Genomic DNA, 26,468 nt, shown 5'->3' with positions numbered 1-26,468 from the left:
ACTAAAAAACTGTTGGAATAAAGAAATTCAATAAAATTGCAGAATACAAAATGAACATACAAAAATCTGTTGAGTTTCTACACTCAAAGAATTATAGGAAAGAAGATTTAAGAGAACATTTACAGCTGTATCAAAAATAATAAAATACTAAGAAATAAACTGAACCAAGGAAGTGAAAGATCTATATCTTCAAAACTGTAAGACACTGATGAACTGAAAAAAGTCACAAATAAATGGAAAGGTATTTTGTGCTCATGTACAGGAAGAAGCATTTGTTAAAAGGTTCACACTACCCAAAACAATCTCCAGATTCACTGCAACCCCTGTCTAAATTTCAACAGTGTTTAAAATACACAGAAATGAAACAAACAATCCTAAAGCTTGTTGTTGTTCAGTCGCTCAGTGGTCTCTGACTCTTTGTAGCCCCATGCACCACAACACGCCAGGCTTCCCTGTCCTTCACTATCTCCTGGAGTTTGATCAGACTCCGACTGACGAGCAGTTTTGAAGGTGTCGCACTTTTAAATGTGAACAGTCAAGGATCACTAGGCATCTGAAGAAAAGATCTGAGCATGAGCCAGAACCTAAAACAATTAAGTAGTAAAATGAGACCCCGAGATCTAAGGAAGAAAAAAAACTATAATGTCCTCAACAGTCCACCGTGAAAGGTGGACATCATGATATTTTATAACAGCAGGCATGGAGCTTCCGAATGAAAAAGAAGGCCAAACAAAGGATAGGGAATCAAAGGTAAGTTGAATGAATGAAGGAATGAATAGGATTTTTTCACTCTCTAAGCTAAAATACAACAGAAAATGCCTTCAAAATTTCAAAATTTTGAGGGAAAATAGGTCCAAGATTTCTATACAGGATAAACTGTAATTCAATTATGTTGGTAGGTTAAACTTTGTCAGATATGCAGAGACTCCAGAAAAATGAGGTAGTACACCAAGAAAAGATATGAGATTATGGAGAAAGGATACACAAATAGGAGAGAGAAAGGAAATTCCCAAGGATGGTGAAAGGAAGTAATGAAGTGACAGCTGAGCAGCAAATCTAGATCAAAGCCAATCTAAGTCAGAGGGCACTAAGAAATGAGAAAAGAATGGATGGACTCCTAAGATTTACAGTGCTGTCAGAGTTTGGGGATTCTCAAGAATACACGATAAAAGATTAAACCAAAAAAAAAAAAAATGCAGGAGATGCAGGTTCGATCCCTGGGTTGGGAAGATTTCCTGAAGAAAATGGCAACCCACTCTAGTATTCTTGCCTGGAGAATCCCATGGACACAGGAGCCTGGCGGGCTACAGTCCAGGGGTTGCAAACAGTTGGATGCAGCTGCGTACACATGCATACAAGCACACACACACCAAAGATAATACACAATAAAACCCTTATTTAAACCAACATTGTAATTGGTTGTATTGGCAGGAAGGAGAAAGTGTTGGAATAGTTACGGTTAGGAGATGTGAGAGAGCAAGACCCTCATTTTTCACAGAAATAAAAACAATGACAGCAAATCTAAAACATAGGGACTTGCCTGGTGGTCCAGTGCTTAAGACTCCATGCTTCCAATGTCGTGGCTGCAGGTTTGACCCCTGGTTGGGGAACTAAGATCTCACGTGGCATGCGGCACAGCCAAAACAACAACAAATACCATGTTCCAGGCAGAGTTGTAAGCACTTCATATGTATTAATTTATTCATCCTCATAAAACTCTTGCTACTATTACAACCCATTTTACACATGAGGAAACTGGGACACAGAAGTCAACTAATCTGCCAAAAGTCACAATGAACTAATAATAAACCCAAGAATCAAACACCAGCCAATACAACCCCTCAGGCCATGCTGCCATCTACTCTAACACAGTTCTCAAGAAGTCTTTACACTCTAAAAAATGACTGAGCACTTCAAAGACTCTCAATTCATGTGTGTTCTATCTATCAAGAGTATTTCAAGAACTTTTTCAGAATTGTGGACATTTTTCTTTAATGCACCACAAAATTCAATAAAGATTTCTTAAAGGTTAGTTGCAATGTCAAATACAAAGTTCAAATTAGTTACAAGTTAGTCAAAAGTTCAAGTTAGGCCAATGAACTTTCATATTATGTTATGTTAGAATCCATGAGCTTATCTTGCAACTTGAAGGTATATTTTGCAAGCACTTGTCATGCAGAAAATACTGGTTCATTCAGCTGTGCATATCTTCCAAATGCTGACATATTTTATTATGCAACATCCAAACATCACATTCATTTATAGCTCATGGATCCATCAGAAAAGCAGTCACTGGGAAGTTGTCCAGTAAGTTCAGAGTGGTGGTGAATACAAGTTTTTCATAATTTTGATTCTCTCTCAAAACTTGAATTTCTCTCTCTCAAAAACTTGAATTTTTTTCATTGGGAAGAAATACCTATCTTTCCTTGAAATGGCAAGTTCACTGTTCATTTCTGAGAAAATGCCAGCCACATTCCCAAGTCTGGCTAACCATGTCTGTTTGTCATATAAACATGATGTTCCACGAAAATAATAGGTAGTTCAACTCACAGCACCGACAGTCACATCCACGATTTTTCTGGAAACATCCACCACACTTTAGTATGTACTTTGAAAGTGCATGGTGTCCACTTCCCATTTCATCACTCATAATATTTCAGGGTTGAAAAATTAAAATAGATGATTTTTTTATTTCTTCATCAAGGAAGTTAAGTGAAACTGGACTTATTATTATTTCCTGTCAATGCTGAACAGTGATGAAGGTAAAATGACTGCTTGGCGCTATCAGCTTTTACACCATGAATGTAAACATCAATAGAGTGAAAAAAGGGCAAATTAACATCTTAGTGCTGTTTCAAAACATACTTTTGACCTCATGGACCTCTTGGATGGGACTCAGGGATTCCCAGGAACCTGCACATAATTTTTGAGAAGGCTTGCAGTGCACTAAACAGCCTTCCATATACACAGGGTCTAAAACTGAAAGATAAAGAAGTGCCAATAAAAGTATCTTTTAAAATAGAAAGGTCAACACCAAAAGAGCCAAAGAAGGACAAACCAGGGACTGTCTTTCACCACAAGTCTTCTACTATTTGACTTTTTAGAAGCATTTATTAGTCTAATAAAAACTGGCAAAAACACCTAAATACTTTCCCATCAACAAACAAATATTTAGCTCCTTTCCACAAAGTTATCCCAAATATATTTTATGGGGGAGGTGGGGCAACTCTTGTCCCTACACGCCAATGCATAGCAGTTATTATTAGACACTTACAGACGAAACATTAAAAGAAGGTTGGAAAAACACTGCCTCACCTTATTACACAAAAACAGACAAGAACTAGGTAACAATTGGCAAAATAAAATAGAAAGCACTTCCAGAACGCCATTTCCATACAGCATCTCATAACTCTTACTAGATCCATGCTCAACATCAACATTTCTGCTAAGGTCAAAATCTCTGTAAGACACAGAGGAGATATTCTCTCTCCAGATTCAAAACAGATGAGGTGCACTGCAGAGCTCCAACACTGTACATAAGCTTTTTGAACAGAGCAAGACATCCTCCTAGAAGAATTCATGATGGAACTTAGAAGAACACCATACCTGAAAAGGGGAAGTCTGGGTCAAAGAAGCATTCTTTAAACTCTGCTGCTCAGCAATGAAACGAATTAGATGGTTTGTTTCAGGAAGGCCCCGGAGACCAACTGTAGAGCGCCGTCTGGATTTTTTAAGGTAGGGTGATGACTTTCCTGTAATGAAAACTCTCTTTTAAGTTGGAACAAAACAAAAGGCAATCATCAGGAATCATGCCCTGAACAACCCCATGATCTACTAGCCTGAGACAGAACGTGGTAAAAAAGTGATACAGAAATCTAAATGGAAAACTGTAAGGAAGACTGTTCACACATCATTAGTTTTGGGGTAGGGACCTTTGTTTTAACTACTGATTTATTTCATGCCCTGGATCTGTGCCCAGAATATAGGAAGCGTTAATCAAATAGTTGTGTAACACATCTGAATTAACACGTCTCATATTTTGTTTCCTATTTCCTGCACAGAATTGGTAACGGCTTGCTTTGGACTAAAATTTCCCTTTTTCTGAATTAGTCTAATCTCCAAGGACGATCTCCCCCTTGCCACATACTTTCAAGTTCTGCTATCTCAAGACGATTTGTTTCTCCTTGATATGTGTCTACCTTCAGCACATTACCCTGAATTCCAGCTGCACACCTAAACATACAAAATAAGTGTAGCTTTCTAAAGGTCTAAGAGCGTTTTTTTTTTTTCCTTAAAGTTGTGGCATGCAGGATCTAGTTTCCAGACCAGAGATCCAACCCTGGCCCCCTGCATTGGGAGCTTGGAGTCTTAACAACTGGACCACCAGGGAAGTGCCAAGTGGGATGTTCTTGAGAAGGGAGCACAGGATGATTTGCCACTATGGTCTTGTCTCCATCATGTGTTACTAAGCTAGTGCCCTTTGGCTTTCAAGCACATTTTCCTTCATATTTAAAAGGTGTTCTCTAATTCCATTCCTATTATTTCTTTCTTCTCCAGCAAAAACAGACTTCAAAAGTGAATTTTATTTCTACTCTGTAAGGGAGATTAGCCCGGGTCAATTTTCTGTTTGTAAGTTTGAAGAGGCATACTCTACTCTTTCAATTTCATATTTTCTTAGTTGCCTTTCAACTTTCTCTCATTTTTGCTATACATGACTGTTGAATGTACTACTATTTAGGGCATACAACCTCCTATATTCCATGTGTTGGGCCAAAGAGCAATTTGCATACATATCCTTCTCCAGTTTAAACATGGAGCATAGCTGTGAATCAGGAACATCATCATCTTGGTGCCCTGGGACCCTGATCTAGTAAGTTTGAGAGCCAATCAATTTAGATACATAATATACTAAGCTAGATGGGGTAGGTGAACAGTACAGAGCTTAATTTTTAAACTTTTAAAAGCACTGCAACAAAGGGACAACAGTTCTTACCCGGAGAGTTATTTACAAAGCTTTCAGAAGTAATTCCCAATTGCTCCACAGTTACTGTGGAAAAGTTCAAAGGTGATTTAAAAGTCTCTGATGTACAACGATTAGGAGTCATTTCAGTTGCCGGCTTGTGGGGAGTTACAAGCTTCCCATTTCCCAAAATGAAAGGGTTTTTTCCTGAAACAGACAACATGTGGTAGAGGTTAAACATCATTAGAAGATAAATATTTTAAACCTTAAATTTCACAAAGAGACAACAGAGCTCTACATACCAGCATTATTAATAGGAGACTCCTTGATTTGAAGGGGCTCGCTGTCTTGTGAACAAGTATCCATCTAATGAGAGAGAGGAAAAAAAAGAAAAATAAACTCACCTCCAAGATTAATGTGATTTGATTGAGATCCTCTTTCAACAGTGAATTCTAATACAATTCATGTTGTTGCTGTTTATTCGCCAAGCCGTGTTCAATTCTTTTGTGTCCCCGTGGACTGTAGCCGGCCAGGCTCCTCTTTTCCATGGGATATCCCAGACAAGAATACTGGAGTGGGTTGCCATTTCCTTCTCCAGGGGATCTTCCCGACCCAGGAATTGAACCAGACAGCTCCTACGCTGACAGACGGATTCTTTTTACCAGGAAGCCCAACACAATCTACACTGGCACGAGAACAAGTGTCAAAAGACTACTTTAGGACCTCAAATTAAAGAGGAATGGAGGAGACTGTTCTTCGGGATGAAACGAAGCAGACCCCATAAGCCAAGGATTTTCAACCTTAGGGAACATCGGACTCATCTGAGCATTCTGTTAGAGACGCACCTTTTGCAGACTCCCCAAAATTCTAATTCAGGAGGTCTGCCCAGACCTCAGGAGTCTGCATATTAAAAAGCACGCGGGTGATCCAGTGGAACACACTGCTGAGAAAGCACCCCTAAGAAACAGCTCTGCGGCACTGTGCTGTGCTTAGTCGTGTCCGACTCTGCGACCCCATGGACTGTAGACAGCCAGGTTCCTCTGTCCATGGGACTATCCAGGCAAGAATACTGGAGTGGGTTGCCATTCCCTTCTCCCGGGGATCTTCCCAACCCAGGGAACGAATCCAGGTCTTTCGCATTGCAGGCGGATTCTTTACCGTCTGAGCTACCAGGGAAGCCCTGAATCTGCAGTACTCTCTGAAATCCCAACCAGATCACTTGCCTTACCTCCCGTAGAGTTTATTTTGAACGCTACTCCGATGAATGTTGGGGCTGCCGTGCGTTCTAGATCTCGGCTCTTTGGTCCTGAAGCACTCGCTCGAGAAAACAACTATCAGCCTCCAAGCCATCCGCGGGGGGCTCCCAGATACCCCGCCGCCAACCCCCAACCTGCGGCCGGAGTCCTTTACAGCCTTCCTTCCGCGAGGGCTCGGACCGCCGCCCGATTCAAATCGCCGGCCCCGCCTCCTCGGCGTCCCGGCCTTACTCTGCAAATCTCTACGCCGCCGCCACCTGCACGTGTGCGCGCGCACCCCGAACCCTGCCAGGCCTCTACATCGCCGTCCCAGGAATAGAGTGGCTTCGTGGGCTCGAAGAGACACCACCAGCAGCTGCAGGTAACACACTGATCAAAGAGAACAGCTGTTGATCTCTGTCCGCAGGGACTACTTTCTGTGAGAGCCTCGCGGAAGTTCCCTTCGGTTAGGTTTTTAGCTGCGTACCCCGCCTTTCGATTGGATGCTGCAAACTTCGAAAAGAATCCTTGGACCAATCAGGACAGAAAAGCGGACCGGCTCTTACCCAATCAGCGAGCCCCAGCCTCAGCCGTTTCTTCTGTGGGTTGGGCGAGGGGGAGGTGTTAAAGTTGGGAGACGCTGACTGGTTATGGATCACTTCCAGCGCTCCACCTCCTTCTCTCAAACCCCGCCTTCGTATGCAGATTACCTCTACCTGGTGTTGGCTTTGCGCCTGCTCAGTAATGCTTTGAGCCGCCGTTCGGCTCCAGGTTGAGCTCTGATTGGCTGATAACCCTTCCCTGTCGGCTAGACTGCAGCCTCTCTTCCCTCCTTCCACCTGGGCTGGGTTAGTAAGAGCCCACCCAGTGCAGGCGGATGATTGGTTGAGTGCTGCCCTGCGCTGCCGGATGATTGGCGGAGCTTAGAGTCAGTCGGGGAGAGGTGGGGGAAGGGCCCCAGACTGACTGAAGAGCCCAGGGGCGGGGTGGGAAGGAGGACCGGCCAACCTTGGGGTGTGGGACGGAGTGTGCGTGCTTGGGTGTGAGTGTGTGTCAGTAAAGGAAGGAAGGTGGCGAAGGGAGGAGAGTCCGAGTGGGTGGAGGGAGGGGAAGGGCGGGAGAGGAAAAAGGTGGGAGGAGAGACAGGTGGGAGGGTGGCGACTCACTCAGGATCCGGTGGGGGCAACGCAATGAGGCGGGTGACCCTGTTTCTTAACGGCAGCCCCAAGAATGGAAAGGTAAGGGGGTCGGGAAGAGGCGAGGCGGGCCGGCCTGCGGGGGGCGAGGGCAGCGGAGTGCGGAGCGGGCTCGCGGGGCAGAGGGCTGAAGTTGGGGAGAGGGACTGGAAGCGGGGAGGTGGGCGTGCGCCGGGGCGGGGGCCGTCCGGGAGGAGGCCGACCTTGGGTCGCTGAGGCCTCCTCCCCGACCCCGGGATCCCGAGCCCGCGCCTGCCCTTGGACTCCCCAGCTGCTCTGGGGACCGGCGCAGGTCAGTTTGTGCTTAATCGTTCTCAAGACCAGGTGTGGGTCCTGGAGTACAGAGGACTCGGAGGGCGAGGGGACGGTCGCTGTCACCTGATGCTCAGATTCCACTTCCCACCTCCGCCCAGACCCCGCTGCCCCCCGCCCCTGGCTGCAGAAGGCGCTGGTTCCCACCTTCGTGCTGAGTAATGGTCCGCTCCAGAAAGTGCTGGTTAACAACGAAAGCATTTAAGGGTAACCAGGTGAAAATAATTAAAACTTTCTGTCCGTGGCTAAGGAAAACGTTCTCTCAGCCTAAGTCGAACAGAGGGATGAAATAATACTGACATTTTCTAGATGGTCACTCCCCCCTACTTTTAGGAGCCCACTGCCGCCAAAACTTCTGTACTCGCTTTATTAATATTTCGCACTATTTTAGTTTCTTAGAGGACTGGGACAATAGACCGAAGTGGATGGATTGGACATTACTCTTTGCTGTGTTAGGCCTTTGTTGAGGGTGTGGTGCTGAATATTTTTCCATCGCTGGAGCAAGCCAAAAATGTATCCTGTTCCTTCTCAGCCCCTTGCCCCACCCATGAAAGTTGTTCGGCGTCTTTGGAATATTTGACCGTTCAAGGCAGACATTTCTGGTGTGGCTAGATGACGCCTAGAAATTACTAAGCATTAGAGTCGGAGTTGAAGGTAGATTCGGCTCCCTGTTTTATCTGCCAGCATGTTTTCCGCATCTTTTGCACACACTGAATTTTTAAATAGCGCAATTGTGCCACGGTATAAAGAAATGGCTTTCCAACTACTCTGCAGTTTTGAGTAAAAGTGCTCTAAAGGTTTGAACCACACTGTAGTTTTTTTGACTGCAATTATCGTGTTCTTCTAGTTTTAGAGATTTAATACTCATTAAAAGAGAAGTATAAATTCAAGTAATTGAGTTTTCATAAATTCTTCACAACATTCACTTTATTTCTGACTGTTAACTTTTTCTGTACCTGTTTTGTCTGTTGATAACTACTACTCATAACCCAAAACACATGTTGTTACTGGAAGAAAGATTTTGTATATCCAAAGTTACAGTTGTAATACGTTCTCGAAAACAGGCCTGTGACTGACCCTTTTCTTCAACATCTCTGCTATGTTATTTCATGGAAGACAAGATGTGTAGACCCAGCCATAAATTTTTAACTACTTCTCCTGAAACTACTGAATTTTATTCTTGTCAAAAATTGGCTGGCTTAGTCTTGCCATATTTTTATTAAGATGGCTTTTTTTTTTTAAACGTACTTTTGACTAGGTTAGCTTTTTGGATTTAAATATTAATTTACTTAAATATTTTGCTAGAGAATCTCAGAAAATTGGAAAAAACTTCTCAAATAGTTAATTTCAAGCATTATAAAAACCCAAATTGGGAAAGACTAATACGATTCAATATTGAAAATAATCACAGGCTTCCCTGGTGGTCCAGTGGTTAGGATTCCATGCTTTCACAGCCGAGGGTGCAGGTTCAATCCCTGATCCAGGAACAAGATCCCACAGGCAGTGTGAATCAACCAAAAAAAATTAAAAAGTCATGTGATAATCTTAACTGCTTAACTGAAAAACATATTCTGTGCCAAAGTTTTCAGTATTTCCTCCCCTTAAACTGATTAAAAAAAAATACTGTTACTGATTTTTAAAAATTACTCTTATTTGACCAGAGAGCAGAATAATACATAACAGCCTGCATTTTTGTATAGATGAAGTGACTGTGCTTAGCCAGGGTTGGCATGATCTTGACATGATTTTCATGAAACTGAAACAGAGCACTACTGCAAGATAAACAGTTTGGTCTCTTGTCCACCAGTTGGAATATCTGTGTCACTTTCATTATCTCCTTACTTACCTAGCTTCTGTTTTTGTTACCTGGCCCTAAGAGTAATGCTAGTTTTTTTTTTTTTTTTCACATAAGTTTCCCTCCTTTAAAGCTTGTTGAGCAATTGCCAACACTGGGTGGTGAAGCTTGGGGTTGGGAAGGCAGAGTCACTGCGGGTTGTTGTTCAGTCACAAGGTCGTATCCAACTCTGCATTTTTTGATCATTGTAGAGAACAACATATGCTCACCACGACTTTTGACTTTTGTGTATATTGAGTAAACAGAAGTATAACTACTGAATGTTTTGATGTTGAAGACAGGTTGTGGGGAGGGGTGCACTGTGCCTTCATTAAAGTGATGCTTTCCCAATGAGGTTGTCTACCTCACAGGGCGTGCAAGAGGATCCAGTAGTTGAAGAAGAAATACTACCCCTTTTAGGGTTGTTTTTTTTTTTTTTTTACTTAAAGATACAAAATTACATCAAGTCTTGATTTGGCCAATCTTGAAGGACACAGGTGCTTTTAGTCACTGAGTGGGTCAGCTGGTTAGCTGCTCCCTAAATGTATATTGTTCTTTGAAATAGTAGCCAATGATACCATGAGATCATCCCAGTTAGCAAGACGTTTAAAAATATTTTCCAGCGCACAAAGATCACTTAAGACTTTTTTTCCTTTTAATGTTTAAAGTCAATCTTATATCTGGCAGGAGTTCACTAAATTTAATGATATATATTTAAGGGATTTTTACTGGTTGACTCATTGTCTTAAGTCAATAAAAGTCCTTTTCTCATTTGGGAAATTATGTTTTTCCTGACAGTGGTGTATACTTTATAAATAAGTAAATGAATACATGGATGTTTGAGTACAAGTGTTTCATGGATGGGTGCCTAGTCAAAAGAACTTGAAAGCCATATTTCTCAAAAATTGGACTCTTTAAATTTTCATTTTTTTAAGTTGCTACCAGAGTCAGGTTTGAGTCTTTCATCCTTTCTCCACATGTCTCAGTATTCCCGTTCTCTTTTAATATTCTCTGTAACAGTTGGCATCAAGGAATTTGAAATGAGGATGCAGTGAGTGGCTTCTGAGCTACCTGATGTCAGTTCCATGTTTCTGAGTGTTGTGGACTTAAGTTGTTTTTTCTTACTTCAGAGTATTCAACCAGGCTTTTTGTATACCTTATTCTTTCATTAAATCAGCAGTGACTGAGTACTGTCATGTGAAGCACCATGCCAGGCACTGCAGCCATAGTGGGATGTGAAATAGATCTTAATTCTGTACCGATGTTTACAGTCTTCGCCCAGGACATGTTTAAATCTGGCTTTAGAATTAAGTCAGAAATAAGTTGTTGGTAAGTATCCAGAGTTGGATTTGTTGTATTAAGTTGAAGAAAGGTGAAAAATCTATGTAAAGCTTCTGCATATTGAAATCAAAATAATAAGAAACTTGCTTTCTTCATTGAATACATTTATAAGAATTCATCCATATTGTCCCACATAGTGATAGTTTAGTCATTTTCAATCCTTTATAATAATTATGCAAATTATATACAAATACTATCACAATTTACCCATTCTCCTGTCAATGGACAATTGGGGTGTTTATTTTCTTTATACTTTGCTATGAAATTGATAGTCCTGTCATGAAGTCTGTCTTAGCCTGGTGCGCATGTGCAAGCGTCTTTCTAGGGGAATGGTTTGCACACTTTAGCATGCATTGGAATCACCTGGGGAAACTGATCAACTATTGCTAGGCCCCACCCCCAGGGGCTTCCCAGGTGGCTCAGCAGTAAACAATCCACCTGCAAATATAGGAGACTCGAGATGTAGGTTCCATCCTTGGGTTGGGAAGATCATCTGGAGGAGGAAATGGCAACCCACTCTAGTATTCTTGCCTGGAAGTTCCATGGACAGAAGAGCCTGGTAGGTTACAATCCATGGGTTGCACAGAGGCGAACACTGGGCCACAGAGCACACACCACCCCCAGAGCTGTAAATTCCTAGGGTCTGAGGTAAGGCTAGGAGTTTAATTTTTAATCTACCCCTCAATGATCCTAATGCTGTTGGTCTAGAGAGTTCACTTTCGAGAACCACTGCTCTAGGGTTGCAATTATTGCATGTTAGTTTTTGTGAATGTTTAGTTTTTTTAAGAATGCCAAGTTTTTCAAAGTCATTGCAATAATTTATATCCCATGAGCATGGCATAAATCTTCTCGTTAATCCATATTCTCTTCAACACCTGCTGTGGTCAGACTTTAAAAATTTGGAATACTTTAATATTTGTCTTCCTGAGGGAGAGTCGTCATTTTTAGGAATAAGATAATTTTAATTTTTTAAAATGTATGAAGCGGAAAGTGTAGATAACTTTATTCTACATTTAGTTATTGTGATTGGTGGGCCAGTTAGGTAAATTGACCTGCATAAATCTAGTAAGTATTTATTGATTGTATATTATGTAGTAGGTACTGTGGGCATGTGGAAAAAACATGTTTTAAATATGTTTTACTTTTTAAATTTGAATAATATAGGTTACGATTTGAGAACAATGTTTAAAGGTAAATTAAACTTTATTAAACTGATATGTCCTGGTAGGCATTTTTTACTTTCCTGGTCGGTGGATAGCTTTCACTTGTAATGGGATCTGAACTTTAGAAAGAATTAAGTTAAACACTAATATAATCTAGTGGCCATAAAGTTTAATAGACATACTTCTCAACTTTCTCCATAGAATGCTTCCATTTGAAGTATAGTGCCTAAACTGATCACACTGACATGAAAACTTGAAGTCCACACTAGGAAGTATAGCACACATGAAACAGATAGCCAGTGTAAGCATGAACATATAAATTCTTTCAGTGTACGCATGAACATATAAATTCTTGGCCTCTCTGAGGACTGGTAAATAAATAAAGCTTAGTAAATAACAGAACTCATATCCATGACATACAAGCTTTCCAGCATCACCTTTTCTCAACAGTGTTGATAATGAAAGGTACATATGTAGCCTGTTTGAATCTCACCAACTTAAAATCTTTTCCAGGTGTATCACATTTAAAAAATTGTATCCAATTTTAAAATATGATACTGGTTTATGTAAAAGATTTTAAGTATTATGTCTGCAATGTTATTTGTGAGTTATTTGTTAGTATACTCAAGAGAGTCAGCTAAAGCAATTTTGTTGAAAACAAATGCCACAATTGCCTTTCAAATGAAAAACAAGTATTTTGGCCCAACTTAAAGGAAGTCTTCAAATATTCAGTACCGTAAGATTCTTGGCAGTAATTTCAGTGCTGTTTTCTCTCATCGATGGCCTTTTGGTAATCTCATTTAAAAAACATTGTCCATTACCAGATTACTTGTCAATTGCTAAAATAATTCTTATTTGTAAATCTAGTATCTAGAGCTATGGAAACTGTAAACTTTTTTCTCTTGTTGCATAAAAGATGTTCATTGTAACGAGTCTGGAGTACAAAAAGTCTCACAAGATAAGTGAACCTTAATTCTACTATCCAAAAATGGCCACTTTCCATAGTTACATGAGCTCTGCTACTGCTGCTAAGTCACTTCAGTCGTGTCCGACTCTGTGTGACCCCGTAGACAGAAGCCCACCAGGGTCCCCCATCCCTGGGATTGTCCAGGCAAGAACACTGGAGTGGGTTGCCATTTCCTTCTCCAGTGTGTGAAAGTGAAAAGTGAAAGTGAAGTCGCTCAGTCTTGTCCGACCCTTAGCGACCCCACGGACTGCAGCCTACCAGGCTCCTCCATCCATGGGATTTTCTAGGCAAGAGTACTGGAGTGGCTTGCCATTAACATTAATTTAGAATAACATTTCTGCTGTGTACTTTGTTTTTTATCTAATGTCAGTGGAAAAGACTTAATATAATTGACTCACACAAAAAGATGCATTCTCATTCAGCACTCTGAAAGCAATGGAAATTTCATCTGACATTCAGGAAACATTTTTCAGAGTCCTATTATGAACCAGATCTTACTGTGACACTTAAGAGGATCCTTCTTTTTAAACTGGCTGCATTTTTTTTTGTGTGTGTGTGGGTGTCAAGAGATGTGGATTGTACAGGGAGGTACTTCTTCAGTGATGCTCTGAAGGAGCAAAATTACAGGAGCTTGTTGGTTACCTAAATTCACAGAACAAATAACGACTTTTTACAAATTAAAAATTTTTTATTAAAACTTTACAGCCTAGATAGGAAGTCAGATTAGAAAATATTTGGTCAAATGATAAATTGTGTATAGTACTACGTTAGGCCTTCAGTTCAGTTCAGTCGCATCCGACTCTTTGCGACCCCATGAATCACAGCACGCCAGGCCTCCCTGTCCATCACCAACTCCCGGAGTTCACTCAAACTCATGTCCATCGAGTCGGTGATGCCATCCAGCCATCTCATTCTCTGTCGTCCCCGTCTCCTCCCACCCCCAATCCTTCCTAGCATCAGACTCTCGTCGCATGAGGTGGCCAAAGTATTGGAGTTTCAGCTTTAGCAGCAGTCCTTCCAATGAACACCCAGGATTGATCTCCTTTAGAATGGACTGGTTGGATCTCCTTGCAGTCCAAGGGACTCTCAAGAGTCTTCTCCAGCACCACAGTTCAAAAGCATCAATTCTTCGGCGATCAGCTTTCTTCACAGTCCAACTCTCACATCCATACATGACCACTGGAAAAACCATAGCCTTGACTAGACGGACCTTTGTTGGCAAACTTATTTAGTCATAAAATAAAGGCAACCTCAATTTGTGTCTAGAATGTGCTCATTAGTAGTTCTGCAGCCTACAAAAAAACACCTATTGTATTTGATTGCCCTGAAATTGCCAAACTGTGTGGTGTGTGGCCTTTTTTAGCCTTATTTTTACCTTATAATGAAATTTGACTTCAGTGGGAAACAAAAGATGGCAACTACTCTACCTTCTGTACAAAAAAACAGAATTTAAGTTGGACTCTACCACTTTGTTATTGTGGGTTGCTGTAACATAGTCAGGCCTAACAATTAATATAGTTGGTTCTTTGTTCTCCACTTTATTCTGCTCTTTGAAACAGTGGTATTCAAAGAACTTCTGCAATGAAGGAAAACTTGAATATCTGTGCTGTTCAGTATGGTAACGACCAGCCAATGTGGCTGCTAATCACTTGAAATATGGCTGATGTAACTGATGAACTGACTTTTATTGTAATTAGTTGTAATAAAATTAGCCTCTGGAGAAGGAAATGGCAACCCACTGTAGTATGTTTGCCTGGGAAACTCCATGGAAAAGAAAAGATTATTATGCCTGATTATTTTCTTTATTATGGTAAGGTGGAAATATAACACCCCAAAATATTTCAGATGCAAAAAAAGCAATTCTAAGAGAGAAGTTAGTAGTGATAAAAAAAAAAAAGCGAGATCTTCAATAACTAACTTAAAAAAATTTTAATAGCCTCTTACAGCTGGTTACTTCCAAGTTTGACAGCATGGCTTTCAAACATGGTAGGTGCCCTTTATTTTCATGAGGAAATAGCTGACCCACAGGAAAAATCAAGTCAATCATACGGAAGTAGAAAACAATTTAATTTGTAGTTTTGAAAAAATTTAAGTCATATAAAATAGTATGCTCTACTATTTAAATTCACGAGCATAATATAGAGAGATACATTAAATTTTCATCATTTTATGTTGCTTGAGGGAGAAAAGTAAGAAGAAATGGGGTGGAGAAAGTTGATCTTAAGGCAAAGAGAGATAATGTCAGGGAAAATAAAGCCATGTGAAGATACACAAGAAGCAGAGAGCCAAGAGACCAACCAAAGCAAATTCAGAACAACTTTTACAGCCTGGGAACTGCTAGGGGAGAGTAGGAAAATCCTTTCCAACATCAGCATTCTTGTCATAGTTGCTATTATACTAAGAATTTTCTAGATCTTTCCCCTTCTCTGGAACTTTGTGTCTGAAACGACAGAATCCCAGGCTCTGCTGCAAAGATGAAAAATGATATGAAACAGAAGGGAAACATTTTCTTCAGGATGCAGTCATTTATGGCATGTCTTCAGTGCACATTCTTTCTCCAGAAAGAATGAAGGGATGGAGCCAAAGCAAAAACAACACCCAGTTGTGAATGGGACTGGTGATGGAAGCAGGATTCAATGTTGTAGAGAGCAATATTGCATAGGAAACTGGAATGTTAGGTCCGTGAATCAAGGCAAATAGGAAGTGGTCAAACAGGAGATGACAAGAGTGAACATCGACATTTTCAGAATCAGTGAACTAAGATGGACTGAAATGAGTGAATTTAACTCAGATGACCATTATAGCTACTACTGTGGGCAGGAATCCCTTAGAAGACATAGGATAGCCATCATAGTCAACAAAAGAGTCCAAAATGCAGTACTTGGATGCAGTCTCAAAAACGACAGAAAGATCTCTGTTCGTTCCCAAAGCAAACCATTCAATATCACGATAATCTAAGGCTATGCCCTGACCAGTAACGCTGAAGAAGCTGAATTTGAATGGTTCTACAAAGACCTACAAGACCTTCTAGAACTAAGACCCAAAAAAGATGTCCTTTTCATTATAGGGGACCGGAATGCAAAAGTAGGAAGTCGTGAAACACCTGGAGTAACAGGCAAATTTGGCTTTGGAGTACAGAATGAAGCAGGGCAAAGGCTAATAGAATTCTGCCAAGAGAACGCACTGGTCATAGCAAACGCCCTCTTCCAACAACACAAGAGAAGACTCTACACATGAACGTCACCAGATGGTACACACCGAAATCAGATTGATTATCTTCTTTGCAGCCAAAGATGGAGAAGCTCTATACAGTCAGCAAAAACAAGACCAGGAGCTGACTGTGGCTAATATCATGAACTCCTTATTGCCAAATTCAGACTGAACTTAAAGAAAGTAGGGAAAACCACTAGACCATTCAGATATGACCTAAATCAGATCACTTGTGATTATACAGTGGAAGTAAGAAATAGATTTAAGGGACTAGATCTGATAGGTAGAGTGCCTGATGAACTCTGACATTGTATAGGAGACAGGGACCAAGACCATCCCCATGGAAAAGAAATGCAAAAAAGCAAAATGGCCGTCTGAGGAGGCCTTACAAATAGCTGTGAAAAGAAGAGAAGCGAAAAGCAAAGGAGAAAAGGAAAGATATAAACATCTGAATACAGAGTTTCAAAGAATAGCAAGGAGAGATAAGAAAGCCTTCCTCAGCGATCAATGCAAAGAAATAGAGGAAAACAATAGGAAAGACTAGAGATCTCTTCAAGAAAATAGGAGATACCAAGAGAACATTTCATGCAAAGATGGGCTTGATAAAGGACAGAAATGGTATGGACCTAACCAAAGCAGAAGAAATTAAGAAGAGGTGGCAAGAATACACAGAAGAACTGTACAAAAACGATCTTTACGACCCAGATAATCACGATGGTGTGATCACTCACCTAGAGCCAGACATCCTGGAATGTGAAGTCAAGTGGGCCTTAGGAAGCATCTCTATGAACAAAGCTAGTGGAGATGATGGAATTCTAGTTGAGCTCTTTCAAATCCTGAAAGATGATGCTGTGAAAGTGCTGCATCCAATATGCCAGCAAATTTGGAAAACTCAGCAGTGGCCACAGGACTGGAAAAGGTCAGTTTGCATTCCAGTGCCAAAGAATGCTCAAACTACCGCACAGTTGCACTCATCTCACACGCTATAAAGTCATGCTCAAAATTCTCCAAGCCAGGCTTCAGCAATATGTGAACTGTGAACGTCCAGATGTTCAAGCTGGTTTTAGAAAAGGCAGAGGAACCAGAGATCAAATTGCCAACATCCGCTGGATCATGGAAAAAGCAAGAGAGTTCCAGAAAAACATCTATTTCTGCTTGATTGACTATGCCAAAGCCTTTGACTATGTGGATCACAATAAACTGTGGAACATTCTGAAAGAGATGGGAATACCAGACCACCTGACCTGCCTCTTGAGAGATTTGTATGCAGGTCAGGAAGCAACAGTTGAAAGTGGAGATGGAACAACAGACTGGTTCCAAATAGGAAAAGGAGTACGTCAAGGCTGTATATTGTCACCCTGCTTATTTAACTTATATGCAGAGTACATCATGAGGAACGCTGGGCTGGAGGAAGCACAAGCTGGAATCAAGATTGCTGCGAGAAATATCAATAACCTCAGATATGCAGATGACACCACCCTTATGGCAGAAAGTGAAGAGGAACTCAAAAGCCTCCTGATAAAAGTAAAAGAGGAGAGTGAAAAAGTTGGCTTAAAGCTCAACATTCAGAAAACAAAGATCATGGCATCTGGTCCCATCACTTCATGGGAAATAGATGGGGAAACAGTGGAAATAGTGTCAGACTTTATTTTTTTGGGCTCCAAAATCACTGCGGATGCTGACTGTAAAAGACGCTTACTCCTTGGAAGGAAAGTTATGACCAGCCTAGATAGCATATTAAAAAGCAGAGACATTACTTTGCCAACCAAGGTCAGTCTAGTCAAGGCTATGGTTTTTCCCGTGGTCATGTATGGATGTGAGAGTTGGACTGTGAAGAAAGCTGATTGCCGAAGAATTAATGCTTTTGTACTGTGGTGTTGGAGAAGACTCTTGAGAGTCCCTTGGACTGCAAGGAGATCCAACCAGTCCATTCTAAAGGAGATCAGTCCTGGGTGTTCATTGGAAGGACTGATGCTAAAGCTGAAGCTCCAATACTTTGGCCACCTCCTGCGATCAGCTGAGTCACTGGAAAAGACTCTGATGCCGGGAGGGATTGTGGGCAGGAGGAGAAGGGGACGACAGAGAATGTGATGGCTAGATGGCATCACCGACTCGATGGACATGAGTTTGAGTGAACTCCGGGAGTTGGTGATGGACAGGGAGGCCTGGCGTGCTGTGATTCATGGGGTTGCAAAAGTCAAACACAACTGAGTGATTGAACTGAACTGAAGTACCTCAAATAAGTGGAATCATGTGATATTTGTCTTTTTTTTTTTTTGGTCTGGTTTATTTCACTTAATGTTTTCAAGATTCATCTATGTTATAGCATGTATCAGATTGTATTCCTTTTTATAGCTGAATGATATTCCATTGTATGAATATACCACATTTTGTTTATCCTTGTGTTTATGAGCACTTGGATTGTACATTATTTTTAATAATCCACCTGGTTCCCTTTAAACTCTGTTTGCCTACAGCCCTTCCCTAAGTGCCCCAACTTGCAGCACTTCTCATAGGTTATGATCCAAAATAAAAGAGTTGAAATCTCTGTACCGTGCTGTTGAGAGATTGGGCACTCCTATATTGGCAGCAACCCCCTCCATGCTCGATTATTCATTTTCTTAACGAATAATTCAGTCTGCTGTACTCCAGTGACCAGTGAACATATGTCCGGCTCTGGTTTGCATTTCGTATGACACCTTTATCCAATATTTTGTGGGAAGTCAGTTTCAGGTCATGCTTCAGGTTCAGCTCCTCACCTACTTTTTATTCATAATTTTCAGAGGTCTGATAGTGGTACAACTATACAACAAAGTCACTGGAAGCATATAGTTACAGTTAGGACCAGAGTCAAAAATTCACTCCATGTGGATAGTCTCAACCTCTTACATGAGCAGGTGCATGTATGTTGCACAAGTATCAGACTGCCTGGTTTAAAGGAGAATGGAGCGAGTCATTGTATCCCAGCCCTGTGCTGTATTTAGTCCAAATCTGGCTTTTATAAAATAATAGTTATTGAAGTGAAATGAAGTGGCAAGTTGTTTACTGTTTATAAGATACTTGACATGGTAAATGTTTTAATAAACAGTATTTTTTTTTTAATCATTCCTTTAACAAAGAAGTCATGTAAAAGCAACAACTTAGACTTAATAGGTCCCAGGCACTTTGTGAAGCTCTGATCATGCATTAATTCATTTCATTCTCCTGACGACCTTCTGATGTAGGTGCACTATTCATTTCTCCTTAAAGCCACAGAAGCATGAAAAGGTTAATTTTTCTGGAGCTGACAGCTAGGAAATGGCAGAATCTAAATTCAAGTGTGGGTCTCTTTTAGATCAGAACCGGAGCACTGTTTAACGTATTATAAGCTTGTATCAGTAGTTTGGTTTTAGTTAGAGCTGATTTCTCTAGTTTCGGAATTCAACTGTATTGTGGCACTAAGTAAATATTTGAGTCATCAAAAGAAGAGAGACACTGTTAACACATTATTGACCAGGGGAATTTTGTAGAAACTAACACGTGTGGCAGACTTCCCAGGTGGAGTGCCTGTCAATGCAGGGTACACGAGTTTGATCCCTTGGTTGGGAAGATCTCCTGGAAAAGGAAATGGCAGCCCATTCCAGTATTCTTGCCTGGGAAATCCCATGACAGAGAAGCCTGGCAGGCTACAGTCCACGGAATCGCAAAGAGTTGGATATGACTGAGCATGTGCGTGGATGCAAACACATTACTTGTGGCGTTAATACATCTCAGGTCAATAATGTGTTAAGGATCTCTCAAAATCTTTTTATGTGATTGATTTTTTTTTAAAAATCGTGTTTGTAGTTTGGTGGTTTGTAATTTGGAAGTGACAAAATTGATTATGTAAGTTGTTCAAATTAATCTGGTGTGTTTACAGGTGGTCGCTGTATATGGAACTTTATCTGATTTGCTTTCTGTGGCCAGCAATAAACTCGGCATAAAAGCCACCAGTGTGTATAATGGGAAAGGTGGACTGATTGATGATATTGCTTTGATCAGGTAACCTTCACCTTTTTATTAGCTGTCTACAGTGTACCCTCAGCTTCTTGGTGCTATGCTATCCCCCTTAAGTAGTAGTTAATCCCTATAAGAATACAGGATTTTGGCAAATGATTGACCGGAATTTACTCTTTGGAATTTAAATAGTTTGGACTTACAGTGCATTGATCAGCTAGAAAACCCTGAGTACATTCCAGTATACTCATAGTCTTTCTGCAGAGTCCATATATGCTTGTGAGAACCTCTTTATATTATTAGAAATGGATCTAATAAGACATCAATTCTTAATGTTAGAAATTTAATTGCTCTCCTTTATGTGGTACTGCTTATTGTTCAATTCATTTCCTAAGAGCACTTTTAAATTTTATAAGCATCATGGAGAGCTACTCTGGGGAAAACTTACCAAAAGTAAGATAGAATGTTAACTATAGTTAACTTACCCATGATCCACCATGATAGCAGTTTTGGTTGGTTTGTTTTGGGGTTTTGTTTTTTAAGTATGCCAGGCATATTTTAAAACCAGTGTCCAGTTCACCTCATTCCATCCTCATGGGATCATAGACTTTTGGAGCAGGAGTGGGCTTAAAGAAGATGGAATGGGAGCAGATACTAAGTACTGATGCTGTGCTAGTTAACGTTGTATTTGCTTTGCCCACGTTACCTCATTTATAATTGGCAAAATGGGCTTTTTGAAGTTGATGTTGTGAAGATGATGCTCTAAATTATGGTAGTATACAAAATTTATTTTTCATTTAAACCCAGCTTAGAATAGCATTTCAGTTAAACACTTCTGGCCCCTTTGTTTTATGCATGAGAAAACTAAACATCTGAAAAGTATAATGACTTACCCAGGTGTCATATGGTTTAATAGCTGACTTTGGTTAATCAGAGGAAAACACATTTTTGTATTAGCCTTAAAAAATTAACTGGCATGGTGAACAAGCAGAAAAGGTTATAAGCTTAAAAGATACAGATTTAAAATCCAAATAAATTGGGAGAATTTCTTATTTTTTAAGTATTTATCTCCCAGCTTTGGTTTCTTTGGATTATCACATTGTTGAATGATTTATATCAGCCTTAATTTCTCCTGAAGAAACACACTCTGCTTCCAAGGAAAGGTCTGTGTTCATGGGATGTGTTATTTAGAAATATAATTTATAGTTTAGAATTAAAAAATTTTCCAGTTAGGTTGTAATTGAAGAAGGTCATAACTGAAACCTTCTGAACTGTAGAATACCTGTTTAGATCTCAAATTGAGTTCTGCCAGAGGGGAAGGAGGTTCGGATTAAGAGGTATAAACTTCCAAACAAAATAGATAAGTCACAGGCATGTAATTTACACCACAAAGAATACAGTCAGTAATACTGTAATAATTTTGTATGGTGACAGATGGTTACTTACTGTGGAGTAGCCATCAGATGGTAGACTTATTGTAGAGGTCATTTCATATATTTCATTGTCAAATCACTGTATTGTACACTTGAAACTAACAATATTGTATGTCAACTATACTTTAATTAAAAAGGATAAATAGCATTTATTTATATTGTATCATATCTACCTGTTTAATAATTTGAGGTTCACAATATAAGCTCTGATAATTTATTTATACTAATGGTGAAGTGGGGCAGGGGAGGAGGAAAAACACTGATAATCCAGATGTTTAGATTATTTGTATTTGTTTATATTTAGGTAAATATAGTGGATGAGTGTTTATAGGCATGTTACCTCTAATTATATTCTTCCAAGATATGAAAATTTATTTTCATTACCAAAGCAAAGAACAGCTGATGATGTGGGAGAAAATCCTAATAATTTATTTAGGGTTACAGAAATAAAGTGAAAAAAGAAGAGTTGGCTATAGTTTTAATCATATTCTTTGAGCATAATAGTATATTTTTCAATTGATGAGAAAGCTGACTTCACATAACTTGTATAATGGGTTTGTTTGTTTTTATTTCCATTTCAAAAGTACTTTCATGTGCAGAATCTTCTTTGAATTTAAATCCAGAAACAGTTAAGTGAGAGTGTTAAGCACTTTGAATTTTATGAATGTCACAGAGACCTACTTTGGTGAAAGCTTGCTAAATAAGTAAATTGAGTTAACTCATCAGTGATCCACCACAATAGTGGCTTTTAGTTTGTTTCTTTGGTTTTGTTTTTTTTTAAATACCCAAGGCAGATTTATCCCTTTAAATAAGTGTTCAGTGAACCTTATTTCATTCTCATCAGATCATAGAATTTAGGAGTGGGAAGAGGCTTAAGTAACCTGGGTTTAAACCGAAAGCACTGGAAACTTGGTCAACTTCTTTACATCATAGATAGAAAAACCTATCTTCTATAATATTCTTTATAATGTAGCCCCTCTAGTCAGCAGAGAGTTAATGTGATTTCTGGATTTTGATGGTGGCTTTTTAAATTTTGATTTCCCCAGGGATGATGATGTTTTGTTTGTGTGTGAAGGAGAACCATTTATTGGTAAGTGACTCCCTTAAAAGCCAATTTTGTCTGCCAAAATAGAGATGAAATTTCGAATATTTTACCTGGCTTTACTAAGCCGAACATTTAAAAGTATTTTGTGGCAGTATTCAGCTCTTCATAGCTCTTTTGATTCTGCATTGGGGTTGGGGGAGTGTGAAAGTAAATTTCTAACTTGAATTAGATGATCATATTTTAGTATGGATACCTTATCTTTTCTGTGTTTTCAAAATGCTCTAGATGTACACATATCCATTAATTATGACCCAATAAGGTAGTTTTGATTTTAGAACTCTGTTGTTTTGAAATTTTCTCTGATAGTAGTTACCAAATCTCTCTGCCATGTTACATATTTTTAAGCATGTATGGGCTGTAGAGAGCTTCCCTGGTGGGTCAGTGGTGAAGAATCCACCTGCCAGTACAGGAGACACGGGTTCGATGCCTGGGTTGGGAAGATCCCCTGGAGGAGGAAATGGCAACCCACTCCAGTATTCTTGTCCGGGAAATCCCACTGACAGAGGAGCATGGTTGACTACTGTCTTTGGAGTTAGAATTGGACATGACTGAGCAACTAAACAACAGATTGCTTGCAAAAGTAATGTTTGACGATCATTCACAACAGAAAAATCAGTCAAAGATGACAATATCAACCACACACACTTGTACACATATATACACACTACCCTTTAATTTTGAACAAAATAGGTACAGTGTATATCTCAAAAGAAAGAGCCTGAGGCCTAAATAAGGTAAATATTCTTTAATGAGTATTTGACATAGTTTCAGACAATCACACTATGAATATTTAAGTATTTTTTAAGCCTTCTCAATATTTGTATTTTTTGAGTCGAGGTAGTTCTTAGGATCATCATATGGCATCTTAGAAGTGCATATTCTCTCTTTGCCTTAAGACTGTAAACAAAAAATTTTTCTCATCTTTTTTACCTGTTAACAGAGTGGCAGGCAGTAGTCACTTAATTGATTCACTGCATACAAATAAACAATAAAAAGTGATTTAGTGTTTTTTGTTTTATCATTCCGAGCTTTCAGAGTTAAAAATATCTGGTATGTTTTCATCCTCTGCATTTATTGATACCTAGATTATTTTAATTTTGACCAGTGGAAATACCTTGAAGTCTTCCTCTTTTTTTTTTTTTTACAAGCCTGTTAGTCTTTTACAGATTCCTTACTGTCTGGAATAGCAAAATGTTCATCTAATACTTCTCTTGTCCTAAACCCAGATCAATTCTTTCTTATTGGAAACCTTCATATGTTTTAGTGGACAATATCATTTCAAGACAATCTGGGTACTGGGGAGGCTCGTTGATCCTGAGTTCATCATCGTTACTAGGTTTTTTGGTGAACAAAATTTGAAATACATAACTAGTGGATAAGATTGATATGTAATAAATGTTATAGAAAGCTTTTTATCATATATAACATAGATAAAATACGTCATGAAAGTCACTCAGTTGTGTCTGGCTCTTTGGGACCCCATGGACTGTCCTTGGAATTCTTCAGGCAAGAATACTGGACTGGGTAGCCGTTCCCTTCTCCAGAGGATCTTCCCAACCCAGGGATTGAACCCTGGTCTCCCACGTTGCAGGTGGATTCTTTACCAGCTGAGCCACCAGGAAAGCATGGGTTCATACTGTGGTTTATAATTAGGATTATAAGATTTTGTTTTGCATCAAGAATATATTTTGCAAACTTTTACACTAATACCAAAGCCCGGCAAAGACACAAGAAAATTGCAAATATCCTTTATGAATATTGACATTAAAATCCTGAGCAAAATATGAGCAAACCAAAGAAGTATATTGAAAGGGTTATACTCTATGACCAAGTGGGATTTATTCCTGAAATTTGAGAATGGGTCAACAGATAAAAAGGAATCAATGTGATATGTCACCTTAGTAGAATGAAGGAAGACCCCCAAAATACCTCCATTGATGTAATAAAAGATTTTCACAAAATTCACATCTTTTCACAATAGAAACACTTAGCAAAGTAGAAATAGAAGGAAACTTACTGTGATAAAGGCCATATATGAAAAACCCACAGCTACCAATATATCCAGTGGTGAAAGACAAAGCTTTTCTACTAGAATTAGGAATAATGCCCACTTTTGCAACTTCAGATTGATATTATATTAGAGGTTCTAGCCAAAGCAAACAGGCAAGAAGTAAAACTATTTCTGTTCTCAGACAACATGATCTTTTATTTAGATAAACCCTAAACACACATAAAGTTAGAGCTAATAAATGAATTCAGCAGTTCTAAGAGTCAAAATCAACCACAAAAAGCAGTTGCATTTCTATATACTAGCAATGAACAATCCAAAAATATACTTAAACAGTTCAGTTTACAATAGCATAAAAATAAAATGCTTAGGAATGAATGTAACCTCTATCAAAATCTAAAGGATGATGAAGCTTTGAAACTAGGGAGAGGTGGTGGTTGTACAACATTGTGAATGCACTAAATGCCACCTAATGGTACACTTAAAATGGTTAATCATATTTCGTCTGGGCAATATTCCAACTTGTGTCTTTTTCTTGTTTCCTCCCAGCACTTTACTTTTAGAATATTTTAGTAAACACCCATATACTCATCACCTAGATTCTACTCATTAGCAGTTTACTCTTCTGTTCTTTATTATTCTTTATTGCATAATGATCCATGTTTCTACCAGTCCATTTTATTTTTTGATGCATTTCAAAGAGATTGTCATTATCAATACACTTCACCCCTGAACATTTCAGCTACCTATCAACTAGAGCTCAATATGTTTTACATATTTTTGAGTTAAACTTGCATAAAATGCATAAATTTTAAGTGTATCTTGCTGAGTGTTGACAAATGTACCCATCTGTGTAACCCAAACCTCTATCAAGATATAGAATGTTACAATCATCCTAGAAATTTCCCTCAGGCTCTTTCTTAGTCCCACCCCTACCCCACCAGAGACAACTACTGATTTTGTCCCTACCATACAATAATTTCCCCTGTTATATAAACCTTCATATAGTTGGAATCACTAAACATGTATTCTTTTGTATAAGGCTTCTGTCATTCAACATGATGTCTTAAGAACTGATTCTCTTCTCAATTCAGTTCAGTCGCTCAGTCATGTCCGACTCTTTGCAACCCCATGGACTGCAGCACGCCAGGCTTCCGTGCTCCCGGAGCCCCCTCAAACTTGTGTCCATTGCGTCGGTGATGCCATCTAACCATCTCATTCTCTGTCGTCCCCTTCTCCCGCCTTTAGTCTTTTCCAGCATCAGGGTCTTTTCCAATGAGTTGGTTCTTCACATCAGGTGGCCAAAGTATTGGAGTTTAAGCTTCAGCGTCAATCCTTCCAATGAATATACAGGACTAATTTCCTTTAGGATTGACTGGTTAGATCTCCTTGCAGTCCAAGGGACTCTCAAGGGTCTTCTCCAACACCACAGTTCAGAAGCATCAATTCTTTGGCACTCAGCTTTCTTTATAGTCCAACTCTCACATCCATACGTGACTACTGGAAAAACTGTAGCTTTGACTAGATGGACCTTTGTTGGCAAAGTAATGTCTGTGCTTTTTAGTAACATATCTAGGTTGGTCATAGCTTTTCTTCCGAGGAGCAGGTGTCTTAATTTCTTGGCTGCAGTCACCATCTGCAGTGAATTTGGAGCCCCAAAATATAGTCAGCCACTGTTTCCATTTTTTTCCCCCATCTATTTACCATGAAGTGATGGTACCAGATGCCA

General features: G+C 39.6%; 2 protein-coding genes across 3 annotated transcripts in view; one reads left to right on the top strand and one right to left on the bottom strand.

Moving 5' to 3' along the window:
• Positions 1-6,642, bottom strand: part of CDCA2 (cell division cycle associated 2) — a 45,032-nt gene extending 38,390 nt beyond the window's left edge. The window contains exons 1-4 of the mRNA XM_055427246.2: positions 6,189-6,642; positions 5,263-5,326; positions 4,994-5,167; positions 3,607-3,752 (exon numbers count right to left, since the gene is read on the bottom strand). Of these exons, the coding sequence (XP_055283221.2) occupies positions 3,607-3,752; positions 4,994-5,167; positions 5,263-5,326 (384 nt within the window). The 5' untranslated portion in view covers positions 6,189-6,642. The remainder of the gene's footprint in view (positions 1-3,606; positions 3,753-4,993; positions 5,168-5,262; positions 5,327-6,188) is intronic.
• A 636-nt stretch (positions 6,643-7,278) lies between these two features.
• KCTD9 (potassium channel tetramerization domain containing 9) overlaps positions 7,279-26,468 on the top strand; it is an 83,434-nt gene continuing 64,244 nt past the window's right edge. Inside the window, exons 1-3 of one of the 2 annotated variants that reach the window (XM_055427244.2) lie at positions 7,279-7,433; positions 20,117-20,238; positions 22,673-22,716. In XM_055427244.2, coding sequence (XP_055283219.1) covers positions 7,386-7,433; positions 20,117-20,238; positions 22,673-22,716 — 214 coding nt within the window. In that variant the 5' untranslated portion in view covers positions 7,279-7,385. Of the gene's footprint in view, positions 7,434-7,804; positions 7,919-20,116; positions 20,239-22,672; positions 22,717-26,468 lie in introns of those variants that run through there. The other variant, XM_088838046.1, reaches the window with a different exon arrangement.

This window comes from Moschus berezovskii, chromosome 7 (assembly GCF_049115385.1).
Source record: "Moschus berezovskii isolate FMDL1 chromosome 7, NW_MosBer_1.0, whole genome shotgun sequence".
NCBI classification, from domain to species: Eukaryota; Metazoa; Chordata; class Mammalia; order Artiodactyla; family Moschidae; genus Moschus; species Moschus berezovskii.
This window is presented reverse-complemented; position numbering and strand designations above follow the sequence as displayed.